We start from the raw sequence: 26,630 nt of genomic DNA, 5'->3' as shown, positions 1-26,630 counted from the left end.
AGCTAAGGACTCTTTTAAAAGACAACCCCAATTACCTAAAACAATATTCATTAATATCAGCAGATATGCAGTTAGTGTTCAAATTTCCAATTGTCTTATGAATGTGTTTTTTTCAAGTTTGTTTGAATCAAGATCCAAAAATGTCTACATTTTGCAATTTGTTATTTCTCTTAGGTCTCTGTTAATCTGTAAGTTCCCCTTCCATTCATCTTCTCCCTCTCTTTTTCACTCCTCTCTCTCTTTGCAATTATTTGTTGAAGAAACAGGGCTGTTTATCCTGCCATTTCTCCTGCCCATCTGAGTTCTGCTGATTACATCTCTCTGGTGTCATTTAATATGGTCCTTTGTCCACCATATTTCCTGTAGGTTGATTGAGTCTGAAGGCTTGATCAGATTCCAGTTAGATCTTTTTGGGCAAGATTGTCTCATTGGTCACCAATCTGTGTTTTCTCATTTAGGGCTGTCTCTTTTTGTAATGTTAGTTCAATAGCTAGATCATTTAATTGACTAAGGGTTGCAATATGATGACCTTCCAATTCTATCACCCTTTACTTTGAGCCAGAATATTTCTGTAGTGTGAAATTTCCTCTCATCTACTAATGGGTTACCTAGCGGTACAATTCATAAAGAAAAGGCAACAAATGCTTGATTCTTCACCTTTATTTACTAGTTTTCAAAATAGTGAGTTGGCACTTCCAATGGTGGCCAAATTGGTTTTTAAAGTATTTATAAACTCATGAATTTAAATATATTATATGTGTTTCAATCTATTAAAATTGTTGTCCTTAGTGATGTTCAAATTGTCCCATACTGGCCAATGGGAGATTCTTCAAGTCAACTCCTATGTCCTTCTGACATGACTCTCACAGTTTTTGATATCTTTCTTGCTACATGGGATGAAAACATGCTCATCTTGTATGTTTATTGATACTTTCCAAGACCTACACAGCTACTGCTATTGCTACACAGTCTGTTATTGCTTTTTGTTTCATTTAAAAAATAGAGTTATAAACAGTAAAATATACATCCTTTAAGTATTACAATTTGACGAATTTTGACAAATGTGTACACCTATATTATCCACACCCCTACTAAGATAAAAAATATTTCCAGAATATTCTGCCAATTGCCTCTGCCAATGTTTCCCCATCCTCCATAAGCAACCACTGTTCAGATTTCTATTATCATAGGTTAGTTTTTCCTGTTCTAGAACATCATATGAATTGAATTATAGACTATGAATTCTTTGATGAATGTTCTTTCGCTGAGCAAAATGTTTCTGAAATTCATTCAGGATGCTGGATATATTTGTTAATTCATTTTTTATTGCTGAGTAGGTATTCCACTGCATGAATATACTACAAGTTATTTATCTACTCTCCTGTTAATGGAAATCTGAGCTATTTCCAATTTGCGGGTATTATAAAGAAATATGCTATGAACATTCACTTACAAGGTTTGTGTGTGTGTGTGTTTATCTGTGTGTTTGTATGTGAGTACATATGTATGTACATAAGTTTTCATTTCTCTTAAATAAATACATAGGAGTGGAGCTAATAGATCATGGGGTGGAAGCATGTTTAATTTTTTAAGAAACTGACAGTTTCCCAAAAGACTACACAATTTTACACTCCCATCAGTAATGTATGAGAGGTCTTTGCCAACACTTGGTATTATAGAGCTTCTTAATTTAGCCACTTTAGTGACTATGTAGTGCTAGAAGCACCCGTGTTTAAGTGACTTTTTTTTTACATGTGTATAGGTTTGGATGATAATTGCAAATTAATAAGAGCAAACACTTACATAGTACTTAAGATACACCAGATGCTGTTCCTATACTTTATAAAGATATATCCAATAATACCTTTGAGGTAGGGACTATTATTATCTTTATTTTACAGATTATGAGAAAAATGAAGCACAGAGAGGTTAAGTAACTTACAGGAAGTCACAGCTAGGAAGCAGCAGATGCAGGATCTGAAACTAGACAGTCTAGCTCCAGGGCTCAGGGCTTCTGACTCGTAAGCTTTTCTGCCTCTTGCAATTGTTAATTAAAATCTTTTTCCTTTCTCTAATGTTTCACTGAGATGCTGGCAAATATTTCTGGTCAATACTACTAATTAATAAAGAAATACTATACTTTTTAATGTAAAGCATTTTTTTAAAAAAAGAGTTTCCTTCTACTTTTATCCAACTTACTCTGAACGTAGACATTTTCCTTTTACCAGCACATCTCCAGTTCTTGTTCCATTCTTTCCACAAAAGTTTCTTATTTTCAGCACCTTTTTTTTTTTTTTTTTTTTTTTTGGCGGTACGCGGGCCTCTCACTGTTGTGGCCTCTCCCGTTACGGAGCACAGGCTCTGGACGCGCAGGCTCAGCGGCCATGGCGCATGGGCCCAGCCACTCCACAGCTCGTGGGATCTTCCCAGACCGGGGCACGAACCCGTGTCCCCTGCATCAGCAGGCGGACTCTCAACCACTGAGCCACCAGGGAAGCGCCTGAGCACCTTTTGCGTTGGACAACTCTTCTCTAAGTCGTGATCTTCAAGTCCTGAGCAGATATTATATCAGAGTGCTTTTCGCAGTAAGTAGCAAACAAACAAAAAGTAAAAATAACTTTAATGATATGAATCGATTATCTCACTATCTAAAGGGAGGGTAGTTCCAAGGTTGGTGAGGTCCACAGATTAGTACTGCCATCAAAGTTCCAGGTTCCTTCTATTTTTCCACTCAGCATGCTCTCCTGAAACTAACATTCCCTCATGGTTACACTATAGCTGTCACTCTTCCAGGCATCACATCCCTACTCCAAAAGAAGGATCATCTCTTTCTTCTATGTCTCTTTTTAAGAGTAAAGAGAGTTTTTCAAGAAATGCATCAGGTCTTCCCTGATGGCACAGTGGTTAAGAAGCCACCTGTCAATGCAGTTGACACAGGTTCAAGCCCTGGTCCAGGAAGATCCCACATGCCGCAGAGCAACTAAGCCCCTGTGCCACTACTACTGAAGCCCACGCACCTAGAGCCTGTGCTCCACAACAAGAGAAGCCACCGCAATGAGAAACCCACACACAGCAACGAAGAGTAGCTCCCGCTCACTGCAACTAGAGAAAGCCTGCGTGCAGCAACGAAGACCCAATGCAGCCAAAAATAAATTAAAAAAAAAAAAGAAATGCATCAGCAAGTTGCACCCCATTGGCCAGAGCTAGGTCATATGTTTACCCTAAACCAATCACTGGCAAGAGGAATAAGGCCACATGATTAACTTTGACCTCAGCTTCACAACCGATGTGTGGATATAACAGGCAATAGAGTATCCTGAACTACTGGTCCTCTCAGCCCTCAAGGCAGCTTAAGATCCTGCAAATGGTCACCTCAGGCTCTGAGCGGCCTCATATACATTTACCCTGTGTACCATACGGGTACTAGCATCTCGTATGTACGCTACGACATGAAAAATGTTGGGAAGCACTGGTTTAGAGACCTACCAGGATATTCCTAAGTCACATGGGAGGTGATATTGATCCCTGAGCCAAATAAGGCCTCTCAGGATGGAAGAAGGGAAAAAATGGCTTCTGGAAGCAGGCTTAGAAAAATGAACAGGAAACAAGAGAACCCACCCATAACGGAGCAGACACAGCTGACACCATGTCATACAACGACTGTCTTGTCTGTGTCCCGCCCCCTCTGCTGCTTTGATGGTTCTTACTTGCAAACGTTCCCTCCTCTAGCTCAAAACTCAGAGTGCAGGAGCACAGAGGTTCATAAGCCTGGTTGAGACCTCAAGCCTGCCCCCTAGATGAACAGGGGCAGACAGGAAGATCTGGCTCCCTTGGTGGCCACAGTAGGAAGCCTGCACGGGGACCTGCCTTTTTGCCATCTGCCTGGTGGGCACCGCCAGAAGGGAGTCGGGGAGCTAACAGAATGCCAGTGGTGAGTGCTAGCCAGCCAACACATGACAAAAGCCCTCTTTGAGGGGTTTCCTGTAGCAACTCCAATTTAACTCTAAGTTAGGCTGGCCCTGGTGAAAGTCTATACACAAACAAATCTGCAGGTCAACCCATCCTCACCCTCAAGGTGCAATCTCTCAAATAAGCATGACATTAACAGGACTTGCAGTTTCAATCATCTCCCAAGTAATCAGTTCTGGTGCCTCCCGAAATGAGACAAATGACAGTTTCATAGTCGCTTGTGGCTATGAAATCTCATTGAAACAATTCAACTCTGGCTAAATTATATTTAACTTAATAAAAATGGATTTAGAGGGCCAAATAAGCTTGAAGTCCTTGGGCATTCAAAAGAGAAAAGGCGAAAAAGAGAAAATAAATGGTGCATCATTCTGTTCTCCTGCCCTAAGCTTTATCTCTTGTTTAAAAAAATAATAAAGCCTTGGTGATCACTTTCAAGCTTATCTAAATGAAGCTGAGAATGTTTACAGACGAGATAAAACAAGATTTTTGAAATCTACTAAATAGTACTTGCAGACACCATAGTTTGAAACCAAAGAGTATAATGAATGCAAAAAGAAATAACTATTCTGAGCTATTTGTAAATCTTAAGACTTTAGTACATGGCAGAGAGACTATATGAAAATATATCTTTATGATACTTGGATTTCAACCAGCAATGCTCTACATAAACTTGCTTTAACTATACAAGGAAATTCCATATCACTGTGAGAGGACAAACATTTTCTAAGAGACTAAAATGTGCTCTAAAGCATGCAAACTAATTTATACTGTGATGAAATGCAAAATATGCTTTTCCTGATGCTCTCAGGCAAGTACAATTCCAGTGTTCCAAGCATCAGGGCCCTTAAGAAGGTTATGAAAAGCAGACAGCTCCACTAAGGAGATAAAATGAAAACAGATATAAAATATAAATTTTTGCTAGCACCATGGTATAAATCAAAAGTTGTTGGCCACGGTATGGAAAAGAAGGATTCTTGTTCACTCAATGGCATCAGAAATTGGTACAACCTTTTTGGAAATCCAAATTCCTTCCAAATGAGGTATGTATCTTACAGAAATTCTCCCACAAATGTTTTGCATATGAGGATGTTCATGGTAACATTTGTCTTAGTAAAATTTTGGAAACAACTTAAATGCCTATTAATAGGGGATTACCAAAATTAATTGATACATTCATACCACTGAATACACAGCAGTTATGAAAAACAGAGATAGATCACCATCTAAGATGTGTAAGTAAATACATTTCAAACTAAGATGTATAGAATGATCTCACCCCTGTAAAAGTTTATATTAATGTAATATGTAAGTCACTATATGTTTAGAAAGTATTCGGTGAATATATACCATTGATAAAAGACTCACTTTTAAGCCATGCATTTTTATAACAATTAAATTTATGGACTTACGTTATTTTAATGATAAAAAACTCTATGGTTCTCCAAGGAACACAAATGTTGCTTTTTATTTAATAGTAATCACATCAATAATAACTAATGGTCATTATTAAATAGACACACTAGATAAACACGTGGAGAGACACTGTTACATGCTGGGTGCTGTGACACAAGGTTACATTGGACAGATCCCTGTTCTCCAGAAATACTCTACACAACAGCCTGGATCAAATGTTTTTGTTTTAAATAAATTTATCTATTTATTTATTTTTGGCTGCGTTAGGTCTTCGTTGCCACGCGCGGGCTTTCTCTTGTTGCGGTGAGTGAGGGCTACTCTTCATTGCGGTGCGCGGGCTTCTCATTGTGGTGGCTTCTCTTGTCGCGGAGCACGGGCTCTAGGCATGCAGGCTTCAGGAGTTGTGGCACGCAGGCTCAGTAGTTGTGGCACATGGGCTTAGCTGCTCTGCGGCATGTGGGAACTTCCTGGACCAGGGCTTGAACCTGTGTCCCCTGCATTGGCAGGCAGATTCTTAACCACTGCGCCAGCAGGGAAGCCCCAGATCAAATGTTTTGAATAGGAAGTTTTACAAAATTATAAAAGTTACATATATCCTTGCCATAAATGATTTAAATTCAGAATTATTAAAGTAAAAGAAGTAGAAACCTTTCTCTTCGTCCACTTACACATCCCAGGGGTAAACATTATTAATGGCTTGGTATATGTATTTCCAACGCTGTTCTCCCATGTACAGGAACATATACACGCACTTATTGCATTTATTTGTGCCTTTTTGTCTCTATAGACATACACACACATATATACACACACACATCCTGTATATTGTTCTGTCTTTTGTGTTTATTTTTACCCCAAAATAGGTCAATGACAATTCTGGGGGGGGCTGTGATGTATAGGTCTACTTCACTTTTCCTACTGATGTCATAGAATCCCATGCTTCGGAAGGACTATCATTTAATTAATCATTCTCTTATTCATGTCTTCACTGGCTCGCTCTTTCAAATTATGCTGCTGTGAAAATCCTTACACATATACCATCGTGTCCTTAAGATGACTTCCTGAAATGGAAATGTCTGGTCAACGAGGGCACATATCTTACATTTTGATTGGATACAACTAAACTGTCCTACGGAAAGGTTGTAACAATTTACCAGGTTATAATCTAATTCTTCTGCTTCAAAATGTCCATCTCTTCTCTTATCCTTATTTTAGATAACTTCCCGTAGATGCGAGAGGAAGTGAGCCTCCCATTTCTAAGATTTTTCCTTTTCTTTTTTGGCCTATTTTAGTAACCAGGGCCTTTTCCTTAAACTACAGTGTGTCGAGTTCTTGTCATGTCCGAGACACCATTCTGAGCAGTCACAGGGCATCGTTTCACTTAAACCTGGCAGCAGTATGATGAAATATTATGTTCCCATTTCATAGCTGAGAAAACGAGGCTCAAAGGAATGAGGCAGGGCTTCCCTGGTGGCGCAGTGCTTGAGAATCTGCCTGCCAATGCAGGGAACACGGGTTCGAGCCCTGGTCTGGGAAGATCCCACATGCCGCAGAGCAACTAGGTCCGTGAGCCACAACTACTGAGCCTGCGCGTCTGCAGCTTGTGCTCCGCAACAAGAGAGGCCGCGACAGTGAGAGGCCCACGCACCGCGATGAAGAGTGGCCCCCACTCGCCGCAACTAGAGAAAGCCCTGGCACAGAAACGAAGACCCAACACAGCCAAAAATAAATAAATTAATTAATTAAATTAAAAAAAAAAAAAAAAGGAATGAGGCATCGCGCTCTGGGTCACACAACCAGTGAGGGATGAGGGACACAGGATTAGAGCTCATATCCATATGGCTCCAACATCCTTAGCTCCCAAAGATTATGTGCAAATCACTCAAAAGGAAATAGATAAAGCTGTTCATCTCATTACAAGTTCTATTAAAACAGACCAGGCTTCCCTGGTGGCGCAGTGGTTGAGAATCCGCCTGCCGATGCAGGGGGCGTGGATTCGTGTCCCGGTCCGGGAAGATCCCACATGCCGCGGAGCGGCTGGGCCCGTGAGCCATGGCCGCTGAGCCTGCGCGTCCGGAGCCTGTGCTCCGCAACGGGAGAGGCCACGAGAGTGAGAGGCCCGCGTACCGCAAAAAAAACAAAAAAAAAACAAAAAAAAAACAGACCGATGGCATTAATATTTGTAAATGATGAATGAAGCTGCTTGGGCTGAAGGCAGCTGTTTCCCAGGCTGCTCCCTCCATCTTTTTCCTCACAGGCCCCTCAATTCCTTAACCAGCCGCCTCGTCCTCCTTTTTGGACGTAGTTGCTGGGGAAGGGGAGGGGGCAAGAGCTCCATTTTGAGTAATTTGCTCTACTGCTGTCTACTTAACACCCAGTACCCTCCAGTGTGACAGCCCATGCCATGGCCCCATTTCACAGACCAGTGAGCTGAGCCGAGCCAGGAGGTGACCAGGAGCTTCTACACATGACCAGTCTCTGGTTTTCTATTTTCTTCTTTTTTAAACTAAGGATAACAGATGAAGTTGTTGACCAAGCTTTCATTTGCTGAACTTCATCAAAACTGATAGTAATTTCCTGAAGAATACAATCTACTACAGAACCTAACATATTATTGGTACTGGCTAATTACTTCAGGGTCATAATATAACTTTAGAAGTGATGTTGAAGATTGGGGGGAAAAAGTGATGTTTGGTAAATATGTTGGCTAATAGTTTTATTTTCTGGAAAAACTTCAGATACAGTGATATACATATATACACATACATATATATACACACAGGCACATATATGTATATGTATTTATACATTCTCATATATACATATATATGCACACACATATATATGTCTATATGTAATTTATTTATACATTTAAATGTGACCTACTTAGCTCAGAGAAAATACACCAAAAAAAAAAGAGGGAGGAAAAAAGAAAAGGATATAATTAAATTTGATGTACTTATAACACACAATATACAGCATAAAGGTGTGGCAAACTTTTGCTATATTTGTAACCTAATGTAATGTTTCAGCCTGAAAAAAAAATTAAACTGATGCAACTTGGTGGTGAATAAATGGCACTGTTCAGACTCTGGCACTGATATCTCAAAAAAATTTTTTTTGAAACTCAGAGTTGGCTTCTGAAGTTTATTAAAGGAAAAACACATTCACTAAAAAAATCTCATTTCCAAAAAGAATTTGAGAGCAAAAATCTTATGAGCTCGGCTGGAACTATATCTGGCATCAATACCTAGAAATATTAATATATAAAAATCTTAAGGAAGGAAAAAACCCCAAAATCTAAATACTATGAGCGGATGCTTAGGAGTCTTCATATCCTGAACCAAATTGTTTCAAACTTAAACATTAATTTCACTGAAAAACTGGTATTGGACTATTTATTGAAAGTAAATGTACTTTGTCTTCAGGAAATATTTGAAAAATGCCTCGTATTCCTTTTTGTTCTAGAAGATTATGATTCTGTCATCATTTGAGGTTGATAATTAGACACAATAACCAGCTCTTGTAACTCAAAGGGTCAAACTCTCTTTATATTGTCTGTGCTTGCAGAATTTTAAAAAGCCTGGACACAGCCAAAGACTTAGGGAAAGCAAGCTTTTAATTAAACACTAATGAAGACCAGAAAGAAAAAAAATATTTTCCCCCAAGAATGCAGGCAAATCCAAAATATTTTCCCCCAAGAATGCAGGCAAATCCAAAGGGTCCTTCCATCCTTAGCTCCAGGGAATGGGAATGACCTGAGACAGGGTCAGAATGAAAATCGACAGCCACAGAGTGCCACGAAGAGAAAGCCAGAGGTCTGAAACGTCTGTCAGCATCAGTCAGGCCAAAGAGGGCACCTTCCAGCTTAACCACAGGGATGGGCACAGGAAACAGTGATCACTTGACAGTAAGAGCTAACAAGAACTACAGAAACTGCCAACTTCCCCACCCTGGGCTGGGCCCGGGCAGGGACCTGCAGCTGGCTGTACACAGAAGCTGGGGTCCCTGACTGAGCCTGTTTTACAGGAACTGGAGGAAATAATCTGTTCTGCTCTCTGCAATGCTACTTCCTTAATGAAATGGCTGTCAGAGAACACAGACCAATGTATTCTCAATCAACGTACACTGGCTTGCGGCTATTTTCCCTAATGAAAAAGAATAAACACATACACACAAATACATTTCAGCACACATGGCTTTGTCCTGGATGTTTCCAAAACTACATAGACTGTAAACATTCTCTTTGGACACAGTCTCCTTCCTGCTGCTTCCCCCTCCTCCAAATTCTTCGTGTCTTCCTACAGCATATGTGGCCACCACTCCAGCCCAGGTCTCCCATCGTCCCACAGCTGGTCACGAGAAACAGCCTAACTGCTCTTACCCCTTCCGCACCAGTCCCTTCACAGTGGCTAGAGCGAGCATCTTAAAATGTAAAGCAGATCCCTTTGTTCATTTGGTCAAGAACTATTTCCGAAGGAGTATTAGGTTCTGGCACTGAGGATACCACAGTGAACAAAGCAAAGTTTCTGCATGCCTTCAGCTAACCTTCTGGTCTGGGAAACACAATAAGCGCATAAGCAAATAAATTCCTAACGTCAGGTGGTGACGGGGTTACAGCGAAGAATAAAGCAGGATACGAGAGCAGTCAGGGGTGGCCTCTCTGTTTGGATGGTATCTGAAGAAGGACCTGCAGGGAGTGAGGGGGGGAAGCACGCCACAGGAACCTCTGGGTGACAAAGTTATAGGCAGAGAAAACGCCAAGGGCAAAGGCTCTGAGCTTGGAATGTGCTTGGCGGGGTTGAAGGAACAGCAAAGAGGTCAGCGCTGCTGGAGGACACTTAGAGAGAAAAAGAAAGTTGGAAGTTGAGACCAGAGGTTGACGCAGCTCACAGACACAAGAACAGATTAGTGGTTGCCAGGGCGGGGCTGGAGGGTGGGTGAAATGGGTGAAGGGGATCAAAAGGTACAAACTTCCTGTTATAAAATAAATAAGTCACGGGGATGTAATGTAGCACATGGCAACTATAGTGAATAATACCGTATTGTATATCTGAAAGTTGCTAAGAGAGTAGATCTTAAAAGCTCTCATCACAAGAAAAGAATATTTGTAACGACGTGAGGTGATGGACGTTAACTAGACATGTTGTGATCATTTCACAATATATACAAATATCGAATCATTATGCTGTACATTTGAAACCAACATAATGTTACATGTCAGTTGCACCGCAGTAACCAAATAAATACAGTGAATATAATGCTAATACTATTAATAATAAAAAGACCAGAGGGCTTCCCTGGTGGCGCAGTGGTTGAGAGTCCGCCTGCCGATGCAGGGGACACGGGTTCGTGCCCCGGTCCGGCAAGATCCCACATGCCGCGGAGTGGCTGGGCCCGTGAGCCATGGCCGCTGAGCCTGCGTGTCCGGAGCCTGTGCTCCGCAAAGGGAAAGGCCACAGCAGTGAGAGGCCCGCGTACCGCAAAAAAAAAAAAAAAAAGATCAGAAGTTGAGCATGTTGGCTGTGGGTAGGTGGTGGAGGAACGCAGAGAAGGGGATGCCAATTACACAGGGTCTTGTAGGTTCGGTGAGACTGGCTTTTTCTGAGTTGGGAAGTCATTAGAGGGTTCTGAACGGGACAATGATACGATCTGACTTATTTTTAACAAAATCGCTCTGGAGGCTGGGTTGGGAATAGACTACAGAGGGAAAATGGCACTAGTTATTCAGTCTCAATGAGTTTATTAATACCTGCTCTAGTTATTCAGTCTCAGTGAGTTTATTAATACCTGCTCTGGCTACAGGTTTTGGTAGAGGCAGAGATAGAGACTGGGAAAGTCCTAGGAAGGACTCCATGAAGGCAAATGTAGAAAAGGAAGAGGCTGAATGGTTTGCAAACTAAGCCCATTCCATGCAACGGCTGAGGGAATGGAATTTGGATTTACACAGATCTGAGCTCCCCCTCCTTACACTCGGCTAAGTGACTTGACAGCGCTAAACAATTCCACATCTGCCAAATGGGTTTCATAGTACCTATTTCATGTCGTTGTTAGGAGAACTAAGTGAAATGGTAACAACGAAATGCTTAGGGAATAGGGAATTCAGTGGTTAGGATGCAGCGCTTTCACTGCTAAGGGGCCGGGTTCGATCCCTGGTCAGGGAACTAAGATCCCGCAAGCCGTGCACAGCACGGCCGAAAAAAATGCTTCGCGCTATGTTTGACAACATAGAAAATGTTCATTAAGTAGAAATGACACTTCTTAACTGCTGACTCTGTGAGCCAGGCACCCTAGCGAGACCTTTATTACATGATCTTGTGTTGTCCTCTCAACAACCCTGAGAGGCAGGCACTATTACCATCCCCATCACATATGCGAGAAAAGGAGGCACCAAGAGATCATGTAACTTGCCCATGTCACACAGCTAGTAAATGTGGGTGTTTGGGCTTAATTCCTGGTCACAGTTTGCACTTATCACAACTAGCATGACAGCTTTAGGCTTAGGATCAACTTTGCGAAGGGATCCAAATGTTTACCTTTTCTCAATCCATGTTACTTCTAACTTTTACACCAAACTTAAAATGTAGATCTTATTTTATCTTTCGTATAAGAAACAAGCTCAGAGCAATTAAGTAGCGTGGCTCAAGGTCACACAGCTGACCTTGATTTGTTACCCAGGTCCAACTGACTAAAGCCCATTCTATTGCCCTATTTTGTCAAGGCTCTTTTCTTTCTTAGCTAATAAGCATCTAATCAAAGTTTAATGAGACTGACTAATTCCTGTAAAAATATTTGCTGGCTACATTACCCAAGGGTAGCACGATGCCTATAATAACAGGGTCTCCTTTGCCGTTGCAAATTTAAGAGTCATATCAGAAGAAAGTTTATACAGATGAGAAAGACAGCAGTCAGTGGGGACCCAGGGCCTTTATGCATGAGAGTCTAGGGCTCTTAAGGAGTGGGGCTCAGGGTAGAGAGGGAGAAATTTTAATGGCTTTCTGTTGGAGAGACAGAAATAAAACAACGAAACAGTTGTGAGAATCTTTGCTTTCATAGAATAAACCAAAAAGACAACAGCATTAGCATGCCAGAGTCTCCTGATAAAATGCTGTGCCATGAAACCATGTGAGTACGATGTCTCTGTGCGGTGGTCAGCGGGCCCCTTTCCTGCTTGCTACATTAGACTATAGTTCTTAATCCAGAGGGGAGGGGAGGGGAGGAGGGAGGAGACAAGGCTTCTGCAGATTTTAGAAGCTCCAAAGGTTATGCATATGCATAAGTGGTAGAGCACTGCACAGAGGAAGATAATTATTCATGAGGGATTCATCCATCCATCCAACCATCAATCCACCCATTAATCTATCCATCCAACCATCTGCCCATCTGTCCATCCATCCACACCTTTGTCCATCCACCCATCCACCCAAGCATCCATCCAAGCATCCACACATATATCTAACACTGTTTTCAGTGCTTTTAAATATTAGTGCAGTTGATTTTTATAACAATCCCAGAAGCATAACTCTTTAAGGGAGTTCCATAATTAACTATTTTATGGCAGAAAAAATTTAATGAGAAAAATCTCAGAGAACTCACATGGCTAACAAAAGGTGAGTTAGGATTTGAATTCAGGAAGTTTACAGACTTCATTTTTAAGCACTCAGCTATGTTTTCACCCAATGTTGATTGAGCAAATAAGTAAATAAATGAGATACTATCTTTATGTATCTCTCTAATAAATAAAGCAGCAAGTCAGTGGCAAGAGGCTAAGCACTGGAGTCAGCTAGAGCTCTGTTCAAATTCCAGCATGTTTTATTAGCTAATAAGTATATAAAACCAATAAAGTGGGATTTATGATATCACTTTGAAGAGTTATTATAAGGACAGAAATAAGGCACAACATCTAATAAAGCTAAAAACCTAGCAAGTCTCCCTTTTCGTATATACCCTAGAGCAGGGGTCCCCAGCACCTGGGCCATGGACTGGTATCTGTCCGTGGCCTGTTAGGAACCGGGCCACACAGCAGGAGGTGAGTGGCGGGTGAGCAAGCGAAGCTTCATCTGTATTTATAGCCGCTCCCCATCGCTCGCATTACCGCCTGAGCTCCGCCTCCTGTCAGATCAGCATAGGCATTAGATTCTCGTAGGAGCGCGAACCCTACTGCGAGCTGCGCGTGCCAGGGATCTGGGTTGCGTACTCCTCACGAGAATCTAATGCCTGATGATCTGAGGTGGAGCTGAGGCAGTGACGCTAGCGCTGGGGAGCGGCTGCAAATACAGGTTATCTTTAGCAGAGAGGTTTGACTGCACAGAGACCGTAATAAATCAACTGCTTGCGGACTCATATCAAAACCCTGTCAGTGAGTGGTGAGTGAAAACGAGCTCAGGGCTCCCACTGATTCTGCATTACGGTGAGTTGTATAATTACTTCATCATATATTACAATGTAATAGTAATAGAAATAAAGTGTACAATAAATGCAATGGGCTTGAGTCATCCCGAAACGATCCACCCTGCCCCGGTCCGTGGAAAAACTGTCTTCCATGAAACCGGTCCCTGGTGCCAGGAAGGTTGGGGACCGCTGCCCTAGAGAAGCTTGCTCACAAGCACAAAGAGACAATACAAAAATTTCAGTGTAGTATCTTGGGACACTGAAAATTTGTAAGCAACCTAAATGCCCATCAACAAGAGATTGGTATGTTTAATGTAATGGAATATAAGGGTTAAAATGACTTTAGAGATAAATTCCAAAAGCCTATTGAGAGAAAAATAAGGTAGCAGAATGACACATCCTTAAATAAATTTTACAGACACGAAAATAATATATAGTTTATAGATACAAACACATGTGGCAAAATGATGAAAATATGCCTGGGAATGAAAAACACGAATTTCAGAACAGGACTATTTTTAGGGAGAAAGGAGAGGTATAAAGGTGGTTTCAACTGATTCTGTAAAATTTTATTACAAAAAAAGTATCTGGAGCAAACATGGCAAAATGTTGAGATGCCTTAAAACTGAGTGGTGGGTGCATGGGTTTTTACCTATATTATCCTTTATATTTTTGTATATTGAAATCTTCCCCCAATGATATCTTTCTTAAAAAAAGATAATACATGTAAAGTGCCAAGCACAAGGCACAGCACAAAGCAGGTACTTAATAATTAGCAGCCATTAGTCAAGTCAAGACACTAAGACTGTATAAAAGCCCTAGTTAAGGAGAAAATAGTTATTTAAGCAATGCGCTTTGCCCAAACACAAAATTCAAGAAACTAAAAACGATCAGGATATTAGGGGAAAACGGTACTGTTTAATTTACCATAGTTACCAGCCTCTTTCATGGCAAAAGTCTATTTCAAGGATGCCAGAATTTTTATCTTTTCTGTATGTACATATACACACACATGTATGTAATTACTTACGCATATTAATTTCAATTTTTTTATCCCATTTGATCATTCACACTTCTCCATAACAACCAAATTGGACATCACAAATATAACATTCAGAATAAACGTTAAGTAGGGGACGAACAGGAAGTTATTTCACGCTGCAGCTCCACCAAGAAAAGACAGAAGGAGAAAAACACCAACTTGACAAGGCAGGAGAGTCTATTCTTAACTTGGTGTTTTCCAAGCTGTACAACAAGGGTTCAAAAATGCTTTTTAGAGATCCTGAGACTGATCTGTTGATCTTAAATCATACAGTCTTTTAGAAATTTATTGATGCCAAGTGATGGACTCAAACATTAAGACAGTTTTCTTTCTCACTTTGGGGTATCTGAGCATCCCAATTTCCTGCCATAAAATCCTAGTCTTTGGTTACCTGAAAATGTAGAAGATGAATTTCCTCAGTGATAAGTGGACTCATATGTCATTTATCAACCAAGTCTTTGCTTCTTTCTGTATGTGTTGCTACTATGAACTGACTCTATGGTTGCCCAACTCCTTCAACAGAATGTAGGATCCAGCTGGGAGACCGCCCTGATTGTCAGGCCATGTTTTTTAAACCTAGATCCTACATCCTTCACATCAATGCAATCCTTACTCTACTTCCTTCCCGCTGGCCCTGCTGCAGTCCAGGCTTTGATGTGAATACCTGTTGGGCAGACATTTGTAGAAGATGCTGTGTGATGAGCTGCCCAGACTTATTGCATCAGCTGTCTGGATTTTTTTGAGCTCTTAGCCCCTCTGGGAACTGCTGTTCCTTAAAGAGAGCTGCCTACTTCAAGGTCACACCGCTTATACAAGGGCAGCCCATCTCTAATGAGGCTTGATGAAGGTTGGGGGGAAATCCAGCCCTCTTGTTCCAACTGGGGACAACTCTCAGCTTCAGGGCTACCTGTGAGGTCAGCTGAGGTCTTTGTTGAGCCTGAACTGTCACCCAATCTCTCCCTCTGTTCAGTCCTACTTCTTTCTATTCCCTTCTACACTGTTGATCCTCAGAGCACTCTCCAGTAAACTTCCTGCTTGTTAATCTCTGTTTCAGAGTCCGCTTCCTAAGGAACCAAATCTGCACCAGCATTCATGCTGTTCCACGGAAGGACCGCTTTTCCTGGCTCCTGTGGTTGAGTGAGTGACGTGACCAGTTCTGACCAATGTCTTGAGACAAGTGACATGAGCTACTTAGAGGCCAAGCGTTGCATTGCCAGCGCAAAGCCCTGAAAAGCTCTTCACTCTCTATCATGGCAACTGGCAATGTTCCGGAACATTCTGTGAGCCTGAGTGACAGTGATGAGCAGAGCTTCCAGCCACCCTGTGAAGGGACAGGTAGTGTAAACCAAAAATTAACCTTTATTTCTTTAACCCGTTAGGATCCTGAGGCTGTTTGCTGCTGCAGTAAAACCTATCCTATCCTGAGTAATACACCGACATCACTGCAGGCCTCCTAACTTCCTCCCCTGTCCTGCCTCCACTATGCCACCCTCTTCCAAATCTATCAGCCTCACCACTACCAGGGACAGTTCTAACTTAACCTGTCCCCCACCCCCAAAGTCCTGAAGAAAAACATAAAATCCTAATCTTAAAATAAAAGATCATTCAAGTTGAATGTTATTCTCAATTAAAATCTGCCTGTCTGGGCTTCCCTGGTGGCGCAGTGGTTGAGAGTCCGCCTGCCGATGCAGGGGACACGGGTTTGTGCCCCGGTCCGGGAAGATCCCACATGCCGCAGAGCGGCTATGCCCGTGAGCCATGGCAACTGAGCCTGCACGCCCGGAGCCTGTGCTCCGCAATGAGAGAGGCCACAACAGTGAGAGGCCCGCGTACCGCAAAAAAAAAAAAAAAAAAATCTGCCTGTCTGTCTATGCCTTTGACTCTGTCTGTCTCTTTCTTTCCTCATCAGCCTTAAAAAACTCTTTATAACACGCTCCCGCCACCGACCAGAGCCTTGTTTCCTCATGCCTGAAATGCACGTCTGCCTTTCTTAGTCTATCTAACTCTTACTTGTCCTTCCGACTTCGCCTGAGAATCACCCCTGTAGGAAGCTTCCTTGGCTCCCATGCCCTCCCCTTTTGCTTCACTCCTGTCTGACAGAAACTCCCTTCACTGTGCACCTAGAGGACCCAGGTAAAGCCCTTGCACAGAGGTTATTTTCTTAACTGTCTCCCCTACTTGACAACAGATTCCTTGAGGGCAGGAAATAATCTATTTGACTTTGTGTTGCTAACACCTTGGCGTAACAACTGGGACACGGTAAGCACCTGATAATTCTTTTATGTATGAATAAACGGACAAATGAATCAATCGATCTATAACTCCAATCATGTTCTACAACACAGGACCTAGTAAAGGTAAACTGAACACTGATCCTGAATATTTATTAATTTCCTAGTGACTGGGTTTTTTAAAAGAAAATTCTTCCATATTCCTTCAACTTCTATTTTTCCATGACTGAATTCTAAACTTTCCTTCTTCTAGCATTCTCTGCCCAATATATTGTTTTTGTCTAGTCTGGAGATTGGCAAACTTTCTCTGTAAAGAGCCCGATAGTAAATATTTTCCGCTGTGTGGCCAATACAGTCTTTGTATCAACTATTCAACTCTAAGTAGTTGAGTGACAGCTACTCAATTCTGCCATTGTAGTTTGAAAGCAGCCATGGACAACGTGCAAATGAATGAGCAGGGCTGCGTGCCAATAAAACTTTATTTACAAAACCAGGAAGCAGGCCAGTTTTCTCCTGTGCATTGTGTTGGGTCGGCCGAAAAACCCAAACAAACTTTATGGCCAACCCAATAACTTGTCAGCCCCCCTTCTAGTCTGTATAATTCAGGAGGCTGTGGAGAGTGGAGGGCGGGGGCAAGCAAAGGATATATGGTTTGCAAGGTACACAGGTCACTGAAGGCTCAATAAAGGATTGCCATTTGGGGGACTTGGTCTTTCATAACCAATGCAGTGGGATGAAAAGTTCAGGTGTTACCAATTTATGAATCATCAGAGTCTTGGAATATAAAGAGATTATCTCCTTAGAGACCCTACTGCTAGCTCCTGTGACCTCCTAGATTTTTTGTATGGGCCTTAAAAAAATTGTGGGTTTACTGTGTGGAACACAAGCTCAGATACCCAAGGTCCACCCTACATCCACCGCTGTGGGAGTTTCCACAGTCTCTCTTACCGAACATCTTTGCGTGCAAAGATGGGAATTCAGTTTCCACAGAACTAGTCTCACTTATAAAAACAACAGTAAAACCCTAAGCTACCCTTTATCGAGTACCTTCTATGGGTCTGGTGTTAAGCCCTTTGCACATCCAAGAGCTAACATTTACTGAGTACTCGCTTGTGCCACGCAGAGCACTCAGTATTATACACACGATCTCATGAATTTTTTCCACTACCCATAATGCCAGGACTACAGTTCTCCCCTCTTACCCAGGAGGGAATGAGGTTCAGAGAGAAAAAGCAATTTGCTCAAGGTCAGATTTGCTCAAGTTTGAGCTCACAGCCTCTGCTGTGATCTGCCCGGCACGCCACCCCTCACTGCCAGCTACCTGTGCAGTGGAACTGACCCAGCCTCTTATGGTCCCTTAAGTACCCTAGATTCTGTTCAAGTTGCCCCTACTGGGGGCGATTACTCCGTTCAGGGTTTGCAAGAAATTCTACCTTTGAGACGTTGGAGATGAAGGGAAAACTTAATTCCAAGTAACAAACTGAGGGCTTCATTCGACCGTGTCACACTTGATAAAAAGCAAAGGGTGTTGATCCTTTTTCAACAACATTCTTCCATCACTTTCCACCTCAATTGTTTGTTAAATCTATTTAATTGTGATAACACAACCCATCCGGGCAAGATAAAAGCAGGAGAGATATATCAGCTTTTAATATTCAGCCCTAAGTGGAAGGTGAATGTCCCATGTCTGCTACTTCAACCAAATTCAAACCTTCACTCATCAAGTGAGTCTTTGTTAAAAGGCAGCCTCAGTGCAGCCTCAGTCTGCTTTTTATTTAGTCACATGACTACAGAAATGCCTTATAGCTAGTATCTTAATTATTCATGGTTTCTGGCAAATTAAGTCTCTTGCCTCTCCAATATCTAGAAATGGAGGAAGTGTTCAATTCCAAAGAACTTATGTCTTCCCGGCCGAGCCGGCGAGGCAATAGTATGGTTGTCAAGTTCCTTATGAATAGGCAGAGATCTTATTTCACTTATAGTATATGAATAAACAAAACACCCCCGGGGACTGTCAGGTATTTCGTGTAATGGATATCTCCCACCCCACCCTTTCTCTCTAGAGTGATTGAATCCTGGGTTTTTCTTTTTTACAAACAAGACTATTCAGACTAGAAGCAAGAAATTGACACCTTTTTATCATCAAGATGATAAAAAATTGGGTTCCATAAAATATGTAACCCTGTGGTGTTTCCAATTCACATGCCAGAAACTTGAGCAGTATAATGGAACATTCCTCTCTATGTCTTAGAATTCATAATTATGGGATAGCAATACTGGTATTCTAATGATGGGCCCCCTAACCCCGTAACTCAAATAAATTACTGTTGCAAAATACTTACAAATGTATTTGTGCATCAATCTTTGTACTTATCTTGAAAAATAATCATTTTATTTAAACAGCATAAGAATCTCATTATCTGAGATTCTAATAATGCAGATACAGTGGACACTGCATCCCTCCCCCCTTTGCCTGGCAGCCATGTGGTCTGGGCGGGGCCAACCTTACTCCCGGCTTCAGAAATGGGTCTGCTTTCCCACTGGCCTAAGCCAATCAATGTAATTCAGGGTTTCTCAACCTTTGTATTCGTTATCACTCCCTTAAGGAGCCTCTGAAGATATTTTTTTGTTTGCTAGCCACCTCAATCCCCCCAAAATTCTAATGCCATAAGTACACTGTAGATCTGTTTATGTATTGTATGTATACCTGTGCTTTGTACATAAAGACTAAGATTTTTTTTTGCCCCCCCCCACCATCCTCACGAAATGATTTTTGCCTGTTGGGGACCATATCATTCCCTTTGAGAATGCATGAATTACAATCCCATTCCCTGTGCCAATCAGTGCATGGCATTGGCGGTGGGCACAGACCCTAAACTGACCCATCAGAGTACAAACGGGGGAATTTTTTTTTGATAGTTGGTGGCTTTGAAACATTCTCTTTCTTTCTATATGAATGAATGAAACATTCTCTTTCTTTCTAAGCCCCAGAACTGCTTTAGCTGTCTGCTATCATGAGGAAAGAAACCAGCTGAAGATACATGAACAAGACAGGATTGAAAGACTCATGGGGAACAACTATAGTGCCCTGATCCTACTGCTAGGTTTTTCAGGTGCATCCAAAGTCCCTACTTTTTATTCTGTAGGTTAATTTGAGTTCATTTTCCTATTACAATAAAAACACCCCAACTGATAGAGCCGATAACAGTTACTGAATGTTTCCTAAGCTCTTGGTACTGTCAATTAATTTTAATACCAACCTCTGTGGTTAGTACTATTGTATCTCTCATTTTATAAACAATGAAACTAAAGCACAGTAAAATTAAGTAACTCATCCATGATCATACATAGGCAGAGGTAGGATTTATCCTATCCTCTGTCTATTTAACTTGGAGTCTAAGGTATTAACCACTTTATTTTACTGCCATTCTGTTCTATACAATTTACGTCAGTACCTTCTTGTTGAAATTTGAAAGGCATCAAAGGAAACGGTATTTCTTTGCTAACAACTATGTTGTACAATTTAAAAATCTAGAGTTCTCTCAAGTTTTAAAATATTTTCAAGTTTTCTCCAAAGACACAAACCTTGGAGATCATTTTCTGCTTAAGACTCAATACTCATAAAATGGCCATGGTTGTTTTAGATGTTCCCTCTTATCATTATGAGAGGGTACTGGCTCAGTCACTATCCGTTTTACAGAAGAGAAAACCTGTAGTTCAGCAGGTTAGTCCTTCAAGTCGCTGTTCTGCTTAATAATTATTGATCAACCTTGTAAAGAACTCGTGGGGTCTCAGGTTTCTGGAAGCATCATTTTTGAATTGGTCACTACCAGTAGAAGAGGTAAGCCGTAAGTCCCCTAAGCCTTTGGGGAGAGCGGCATGAAGGCTGAATGGTTGGCCACGGTACTTGTGCTCTCCTTTTGAAAGTTTCTCAAATGTTAAAAAGTGAAAACAAAAGTGTATCAGGGCCACTTCTCCTACAGACCAAACCGAACAATGATTTCCCAAAAGAGAAAAAGGCTGAGAGGCAGACACACCTCTGGCTCCAAAAAGCTAGGTGATCTGGGTAACGTGGCCAGATGGGCTGTATCCACAGCTCCATAATCCTCTCAAACCATCACATGCTGCCCCGGTTCTCAACCTGGCTTTTGGATTCTTTCAAAACGCAAGACATCTCAGACACGTTATCCAAAGCAGGAGTCGGGAAAGCACAAAGTATAACGTTCCTCACATTTTAACAAGGATGATACGGATGTCAGGGATGACAAGGGGACGCTGATTTTTTAGATGCCCACAGTTTAACCGCAGGTGCCGGTCTTTTAATTTTGCCTGATTGATGGAAGACAATGGCTTATCAACACCAGAAGCTTGATCACATATGGGACTCAATACAATGCGATATGAATCATAGGCATATGGAGAATGTGGTCAGAGTAGGGAGAATCCAAGAACTGCAACAAAGCTAATTCTACATCACAGGAAAGAAAACGTGCCACTATATTCCATAGTAAACACCAGGTGTAATCTTCCTAAAGGCAATGTAGATTATTTTTTAAACCTGAAAAATATTAACAACCAAAGCACAGGACCTTTAAATCCACAAACGACTGTTTAAAAAATATGAAGGGAAGCTGTAGCCCCAGAGAGACTGAGCAAAGTTGCTGCATTTTTTGCCTGCAGGATGGGACCTAGCAGAGAAATAAAGAGGCTGTGTTATATGACAGGGAGTAAATCCAAACGTAAGCATTCCAACGCTCAGCCAGGCCACCCCTCCCTTCCCCAGCCCGTCATCCTCCTGCAAAGTGTTCACAATTTGCTGTCCTTCCTTCCAAAAGCCAGTAGACACAATCAGCTTTTCCTGGCTCTGCCTTGCAAGTTGGGGCTGCCCGAAGGAAAGCTGAAATAAAATCAAAGGGAAGAATGCAAATCCATTCAGACCCTTCTGACCATAAACTGGGGTGAAATCCTTGCTCCGTGAAATGCCTACCTTCACCCCAATGAAATGAAAAAGAAGGAATCGTGTGAATGTCAGAGTTGCTCCCTGCAGACGCTCTGCTGCTAAGATACACCATCACTCGCTAATAAATGTCTGCAAAGCCAGGGACTAATTCACAAGTGCCCCCCATGCCCGATGGGGAAAATGCACAAGCTTTGTCAGGCAACGGTTACCCGTAGCTGCTGAGCTTTTGACCCAAGAGGCGAGCAGCCCGATAGGAGTTGAAAAAGAGAGCGGTGGAAGGAGAGGGACAATAAAATCATACAGGTGGAACCAACCGGCTTCCCACGAGCGCCAGGCATCCCGCTAGGGCCCTCAGGCGCCGCGGTCCCCAGCTCACCTGGTACACGTCCCGCAGTCCGCACCACGTCCGCAGCACCTGGTGGCAAGCCCGCAGCCTCTCTGTGTACCATCTCCGCAGCGTGGACACAGTCAAGTTCCACACGAAGCGGCTGCCGCTGAACAGCAGGTCCTCCACTCCGCACATGAACACCGAGGCCATGCCTCCTCAGTCCCTCTGAACCCGGGCAGGGGGTGGGGTGCCGGCGGCTCCCGCAGCTGCAGCGCTGCGAGCCGGATCGCAGCGGCCCCACCGCCTGGGCTCCCGACGCCGGCTTCTGTGGACCGCCGGGGGTCAAGCCTTCCCCCAAACTGGTCTTTCACGGTGCGTGCTGGCCTGGCTCCGGCGGCATGCCCCGAGATTGGGCGCCCGCCAACCAACGGCTGCGGCGGGCACACAGAAGCCCAGTGTCCACCCCGCCCTCTCGCTGGCGGCGCCGAGCGAGCTGCGCTAAGCTCCGCCAGGCGAGCCCTCGGCGCTCCCGGGTCGCTGGAAGCCCGGGCCGGCGAGGACTCCCCCTGGCGCTCCCCGAGTGCGCTGGGCAGCGGGGGGAGTGGAGCAACTTCTTTGCAGGCAGACGAGAGCGCTGCATTTCAGCGCACTGGGCTTGCACGTCCTGCACACACCACACACGCGCGCGCGCGCACACCAGCCCCAATCTCCGAATCCGCTTTGGGAAGCACCTTACTTTACACTACAGGGTCTTTGCTTGGCCTCTGTTCACATGATAAATATCTCTGGGCAGCCACAGATACAGGAGGAAAAAAAAAAAAATCCTCCGAAGCATCCCTTTGGACCCCACTCGGCGGAACAGCCCTGAGTGTTTCCTTGGTTGTGCTTCACCAAGAGGCGAAGATAACAGTCTCAGAGCAACAGTGTGTGCGTGACTGCAAAACCTGCCTTCGCTCCTAACTTGAGGGTCTCAGAGAAAATGACAACCTGCCTACTGTTGCCAGCCGGAAAGCAGGATCGCGCACCCCGCACACTGTGCTAATTCCAACGCAGCAGTCAGTTCATGAGAAACACAAAGAGCGTTCTTGGTCTCTGGCAAATAGCTTCCAGTTAGTATGTGCTGGGAAACAGAAGCTCACAAGAGAATCCTTGGTTTGGTTCTGGAAAATTCAGCTTCTGGACATGTGTAGCAGCAGCTACTAGCACAAACCTACACAGTTTATTCTCGACTCAAAACCAAAGGAAGCTGTTCCACCACTCACAAAGTCACCAAATAATTAACGTTTTGTTTTTTTAAAGTTCTCCCCCAGGAACTGATATTGCCAAAGGCATTTGCAAAAGAGAGCCCAAGGAGTCCCACACGCCACCAGGCTCTATTTTCCTTTGGAATATGTGTAGATTTCAGTCCCAAATAATTGTAAAACATTGCTCACAGCAAAAGTACTGCAGCAAATTTCACGATGTTGTTTTTTCCTGAATCCATCTGTAGGACAATCATCTGTATTTTACTGGCAGTTTCACACCTAGGCTGTTATCTGTGCTATTAAGTGGCAGAAAGGTAAAAGTGCCAAAGCTTTTCTCCCGAACTAGCTCAGAAGGCTTCAGAAGAGATTATCGACAAGTAAATCAGCTTTATTTCAGGTTTCAAATGTGCCTTTGGAATCTTAATTCAGGTGAAAGTCACCCAGTGAAAAGAGGACACAAAAATCTGTCCTCAAAGCGCCTACTGTTTTCAAAGTGACCATAATTGGGAAACTCTTAAAAGATGTTTCTTTTCTTACTTTTTACTTCTTTTATTACTAATGAAATTGCCTAAGAGGTTTTTTGTTGAATTAGTTAATAGGACAAAAGACCCGATCCAAGATTTACAAAGCTTTCTTCACAGTAAATCTGCTCCATGTGTTCCTTACTATCAGCATTCTGATGTTTTCCAAGATAATGGTCACAGTGTTTACACAGAATCAGAAAATACTAGGTCCCACTGAGTCAAAAGACAATGAACCAAGTACAGTTTGAAAATGAAATGTCATCCTTCTAATGGAAAACTACCGAACTTCAAAACTGGCTTATGAGTACGAGTGGATGATGGTGGTACATTTACTATTCTTTTTAATGATGCAGTGAGACCGTGTTCTCAGAAATCGGCAGCCAAGGGAATACCGAATAAAACCTACAACAGGTCAATTATCTCCATCTCATGACACCATCCTCCCACAAGAGATGCTCTAGAAACACCATGGCTATTATCTGTGCGTAGGCCTAATGTCAGTGGTCAATTCCAACTTCAGTGGTTTGCATTCAAGGTTTTCAAAGTCAGTGCTTACACTGTTTTCTAGAAAAACTGGATGTGGCAGAACAGGGGTCCTCAAAGTGTAGTCCCTGAACTGGCAGCATCAACATCACCTGGGAACTTGTTAGAGATACAAGTTCTTGGGCCCCCTCTAGAATCAGGGTGCGGTCAGGGATCTGAGGTTTCACTTGGCCTCTGGGGGATTCTGACTCTAAAGATGGAGAAGCGCTATTGCAGGGCATGGGCGTTAGGAGCTAAGCGTCCTAAGAGACTTAACTCCCTGCTCCTTAAAATAAATAAATTTATTTATTTATGTTTAAAAGAAGACCTGTGGCACTTTGTACAAGCTCCTTAAAGCCACAAAGCCTCAGTGTACTCATCTATACAGGGATAATATCAGAATCTACTACATAGCAACTGGGGAAAGATTAAGTAAAATATGCTGTATAAAGTGTTTAGTGTATGGCTGGCAAAAAGGGAGCGCCCAAAGAAGACAATGATCACCACCACCAAAATCAGGAATTGCTTCATTTTTTTGGTACCTAGATAAAACAGTATTCGTAAAATGTGTTTTAAAAAAAATTTCAACTAATTATCTACATCTATTTTCCTATCCCTTTCTGTGTGTTGGAGGTGAAAGTTGACTTGTTTTTGAAGGAGCAGTTCTTTCACTTTCTTCAAGTTCCCCAAAAAATTCTTTGGAGCTAGCTCTTCTCCATCACATAGCCAGCCTTTCTTTGAGCACCCGGAGAAGCAGGAGATGCTCCAAGCTAGATGCAAGATAAGAAAAGACATTTTGTTCCCACCAATATAAACACGGACGCTTCTTCTTAAACCAAACAGCTTTCTTCTCCTGCAGCAGGAGAAGTTCAAAGCTCTGGGCAGAGATAGCTTTTAGAGGGAAGGAAAAGTAAGTTCTTCACACCAGGGGCTGACAGTGGGTGGCAACTGAACCCAGGTGTGGAGCAGTGGAGAAAAGAGCCACCCAATTGCGGCATCTTTCTGAAAATGGACAAGCCACGTGGCACAAACCAGATCCCAGACACACACCCTTGAAGCTGGTCTAAAATTTCCTGTGGAAAGGGAGCTAAATCAAGCTGGCTTCAAAATTATCTTGCCTTTTTTCTTTTTTTTTTTTTTAATTTAAGAAAAGGATTTTTTTTTCCCTCTACAGCATCAGAGTTCCCTGCAATACACTGTAATTTCCTGCAGCTCTCTCTGGAGGCTTAAAAAGATGCTTCAGGTGACAGCATGGCTCATACTCCTGGGAGTTCTGCTGCAGATGTAAAAGAGAAATTGTCATTATCCCCGAGGCTCCCGTAGGTTCTCCTCTGAGCAATCCGCAGGAAGAAGAGCACAGTGCTAAGAAGACAGCACAAAATGCTAACCCCTGTCTCTAGAAAGAGATAAGCAGTTCTATCGCAGCGGCTTCCAGGGGTCCCCTCTGCCCATCAAAAAGACAGAGTCCATCGAATGCCTGTGGATATTTTTAAAACCCTCCTCTCTCCACAGCTGAAGAGCCAGTGTGGCTAAATTCTGACAGGCCACGTCTTACACAGGGCTTGAGGGGGACGAAAACAAGGTCTGGTTCGGTGGCTCTCAATCAGGGGCAATTTTGCAACCCTGCCTACAAAGGCATTTTTGGTTGTCACACCTCGGGGATGCTAGTGGCGTCTAGTGGGTAGGGATGCTGGTAAACATCCTACAGTGCCCAGGGCAGCCTCCACGACAAAGAACTCTCCTGTCCCAAATGTCAGTGGTGTAGAGACTGAGGAACCTTGGTCTAGTTCAACCCCACAGCCTGCTCTTCCTCTCAGAGGACTGGTGGGGAAACATTCTTCCCTCTTGATGTTTTCTCCCAAAAGGCAGACTGGAGATGCAACAATCACTCTATAACGGTATTCACACACTCACCAAGAGCTGTAATGGACTCAAAGCCCATGAAGAAGGAACTGGAATGACATTTCCTATCATTTACACCTACCTTTTTTTTTTTGGATACTTAT

At 42.8% G+C, this 26,630-nt stretch overlaps 1 protein-coding gene across 3 annotated transcripts in view; it reads right to left on the bottom strand.

Moving 5' to 3' along the window:
* Nucleotides 1-26,630, bottom strand: part of FRMD4B (FERM domain containing 4B) — a 229,090-nt gene that overhangs the window by 158,229 nt on the left and 44,231 nt on the right. For 2 of the 3 annotated variants that reach the window (XM_024747077.1, XM_024747078.1), the window contains exon 1: nucleotides 22,383-22,692. The exons of the other annotated variant lie outside the window; for it this stretch is intronic. In XM_024747077.1, coding sequence (XP_024602845.1) covers nucleotides 22,383-22,544 — 162 coding nt within the window. In that variant the 5' untranslated portion in view covers nucleotides 22,545-22,692. Of the gene's footprint in view, nucleotides 1-22,382; nucleotides 22,693-26,630 lie in introns of those variants that run through there. 3 annotated transcript variants of the gene reach the window in all.

Source organism: Neophocaena asiaeorientalis, unplaced genomic scaffold (assembly GCF_003031525.2).
Source record: "Neophocaena asiaeorientalis asiaeorientalis breed wild unplaced genomic scaffold, Neophocaena_asiaeorientalis_V1.1 scaffold130, whole genome shotgun sequence".
NCBI classification, from domain to species: domain Eukaryota; kingdom Metazoa; phylum Chordata; class Mammalia; order Artiodactyla; family Phocoenidae; genus Neophocaena; species Neophocaena asiaeorientalis.
Note: the sequence above shows the minus strand (reverse complement) of the source record. Positions and strands in the feature narration are given on the sequence as shown.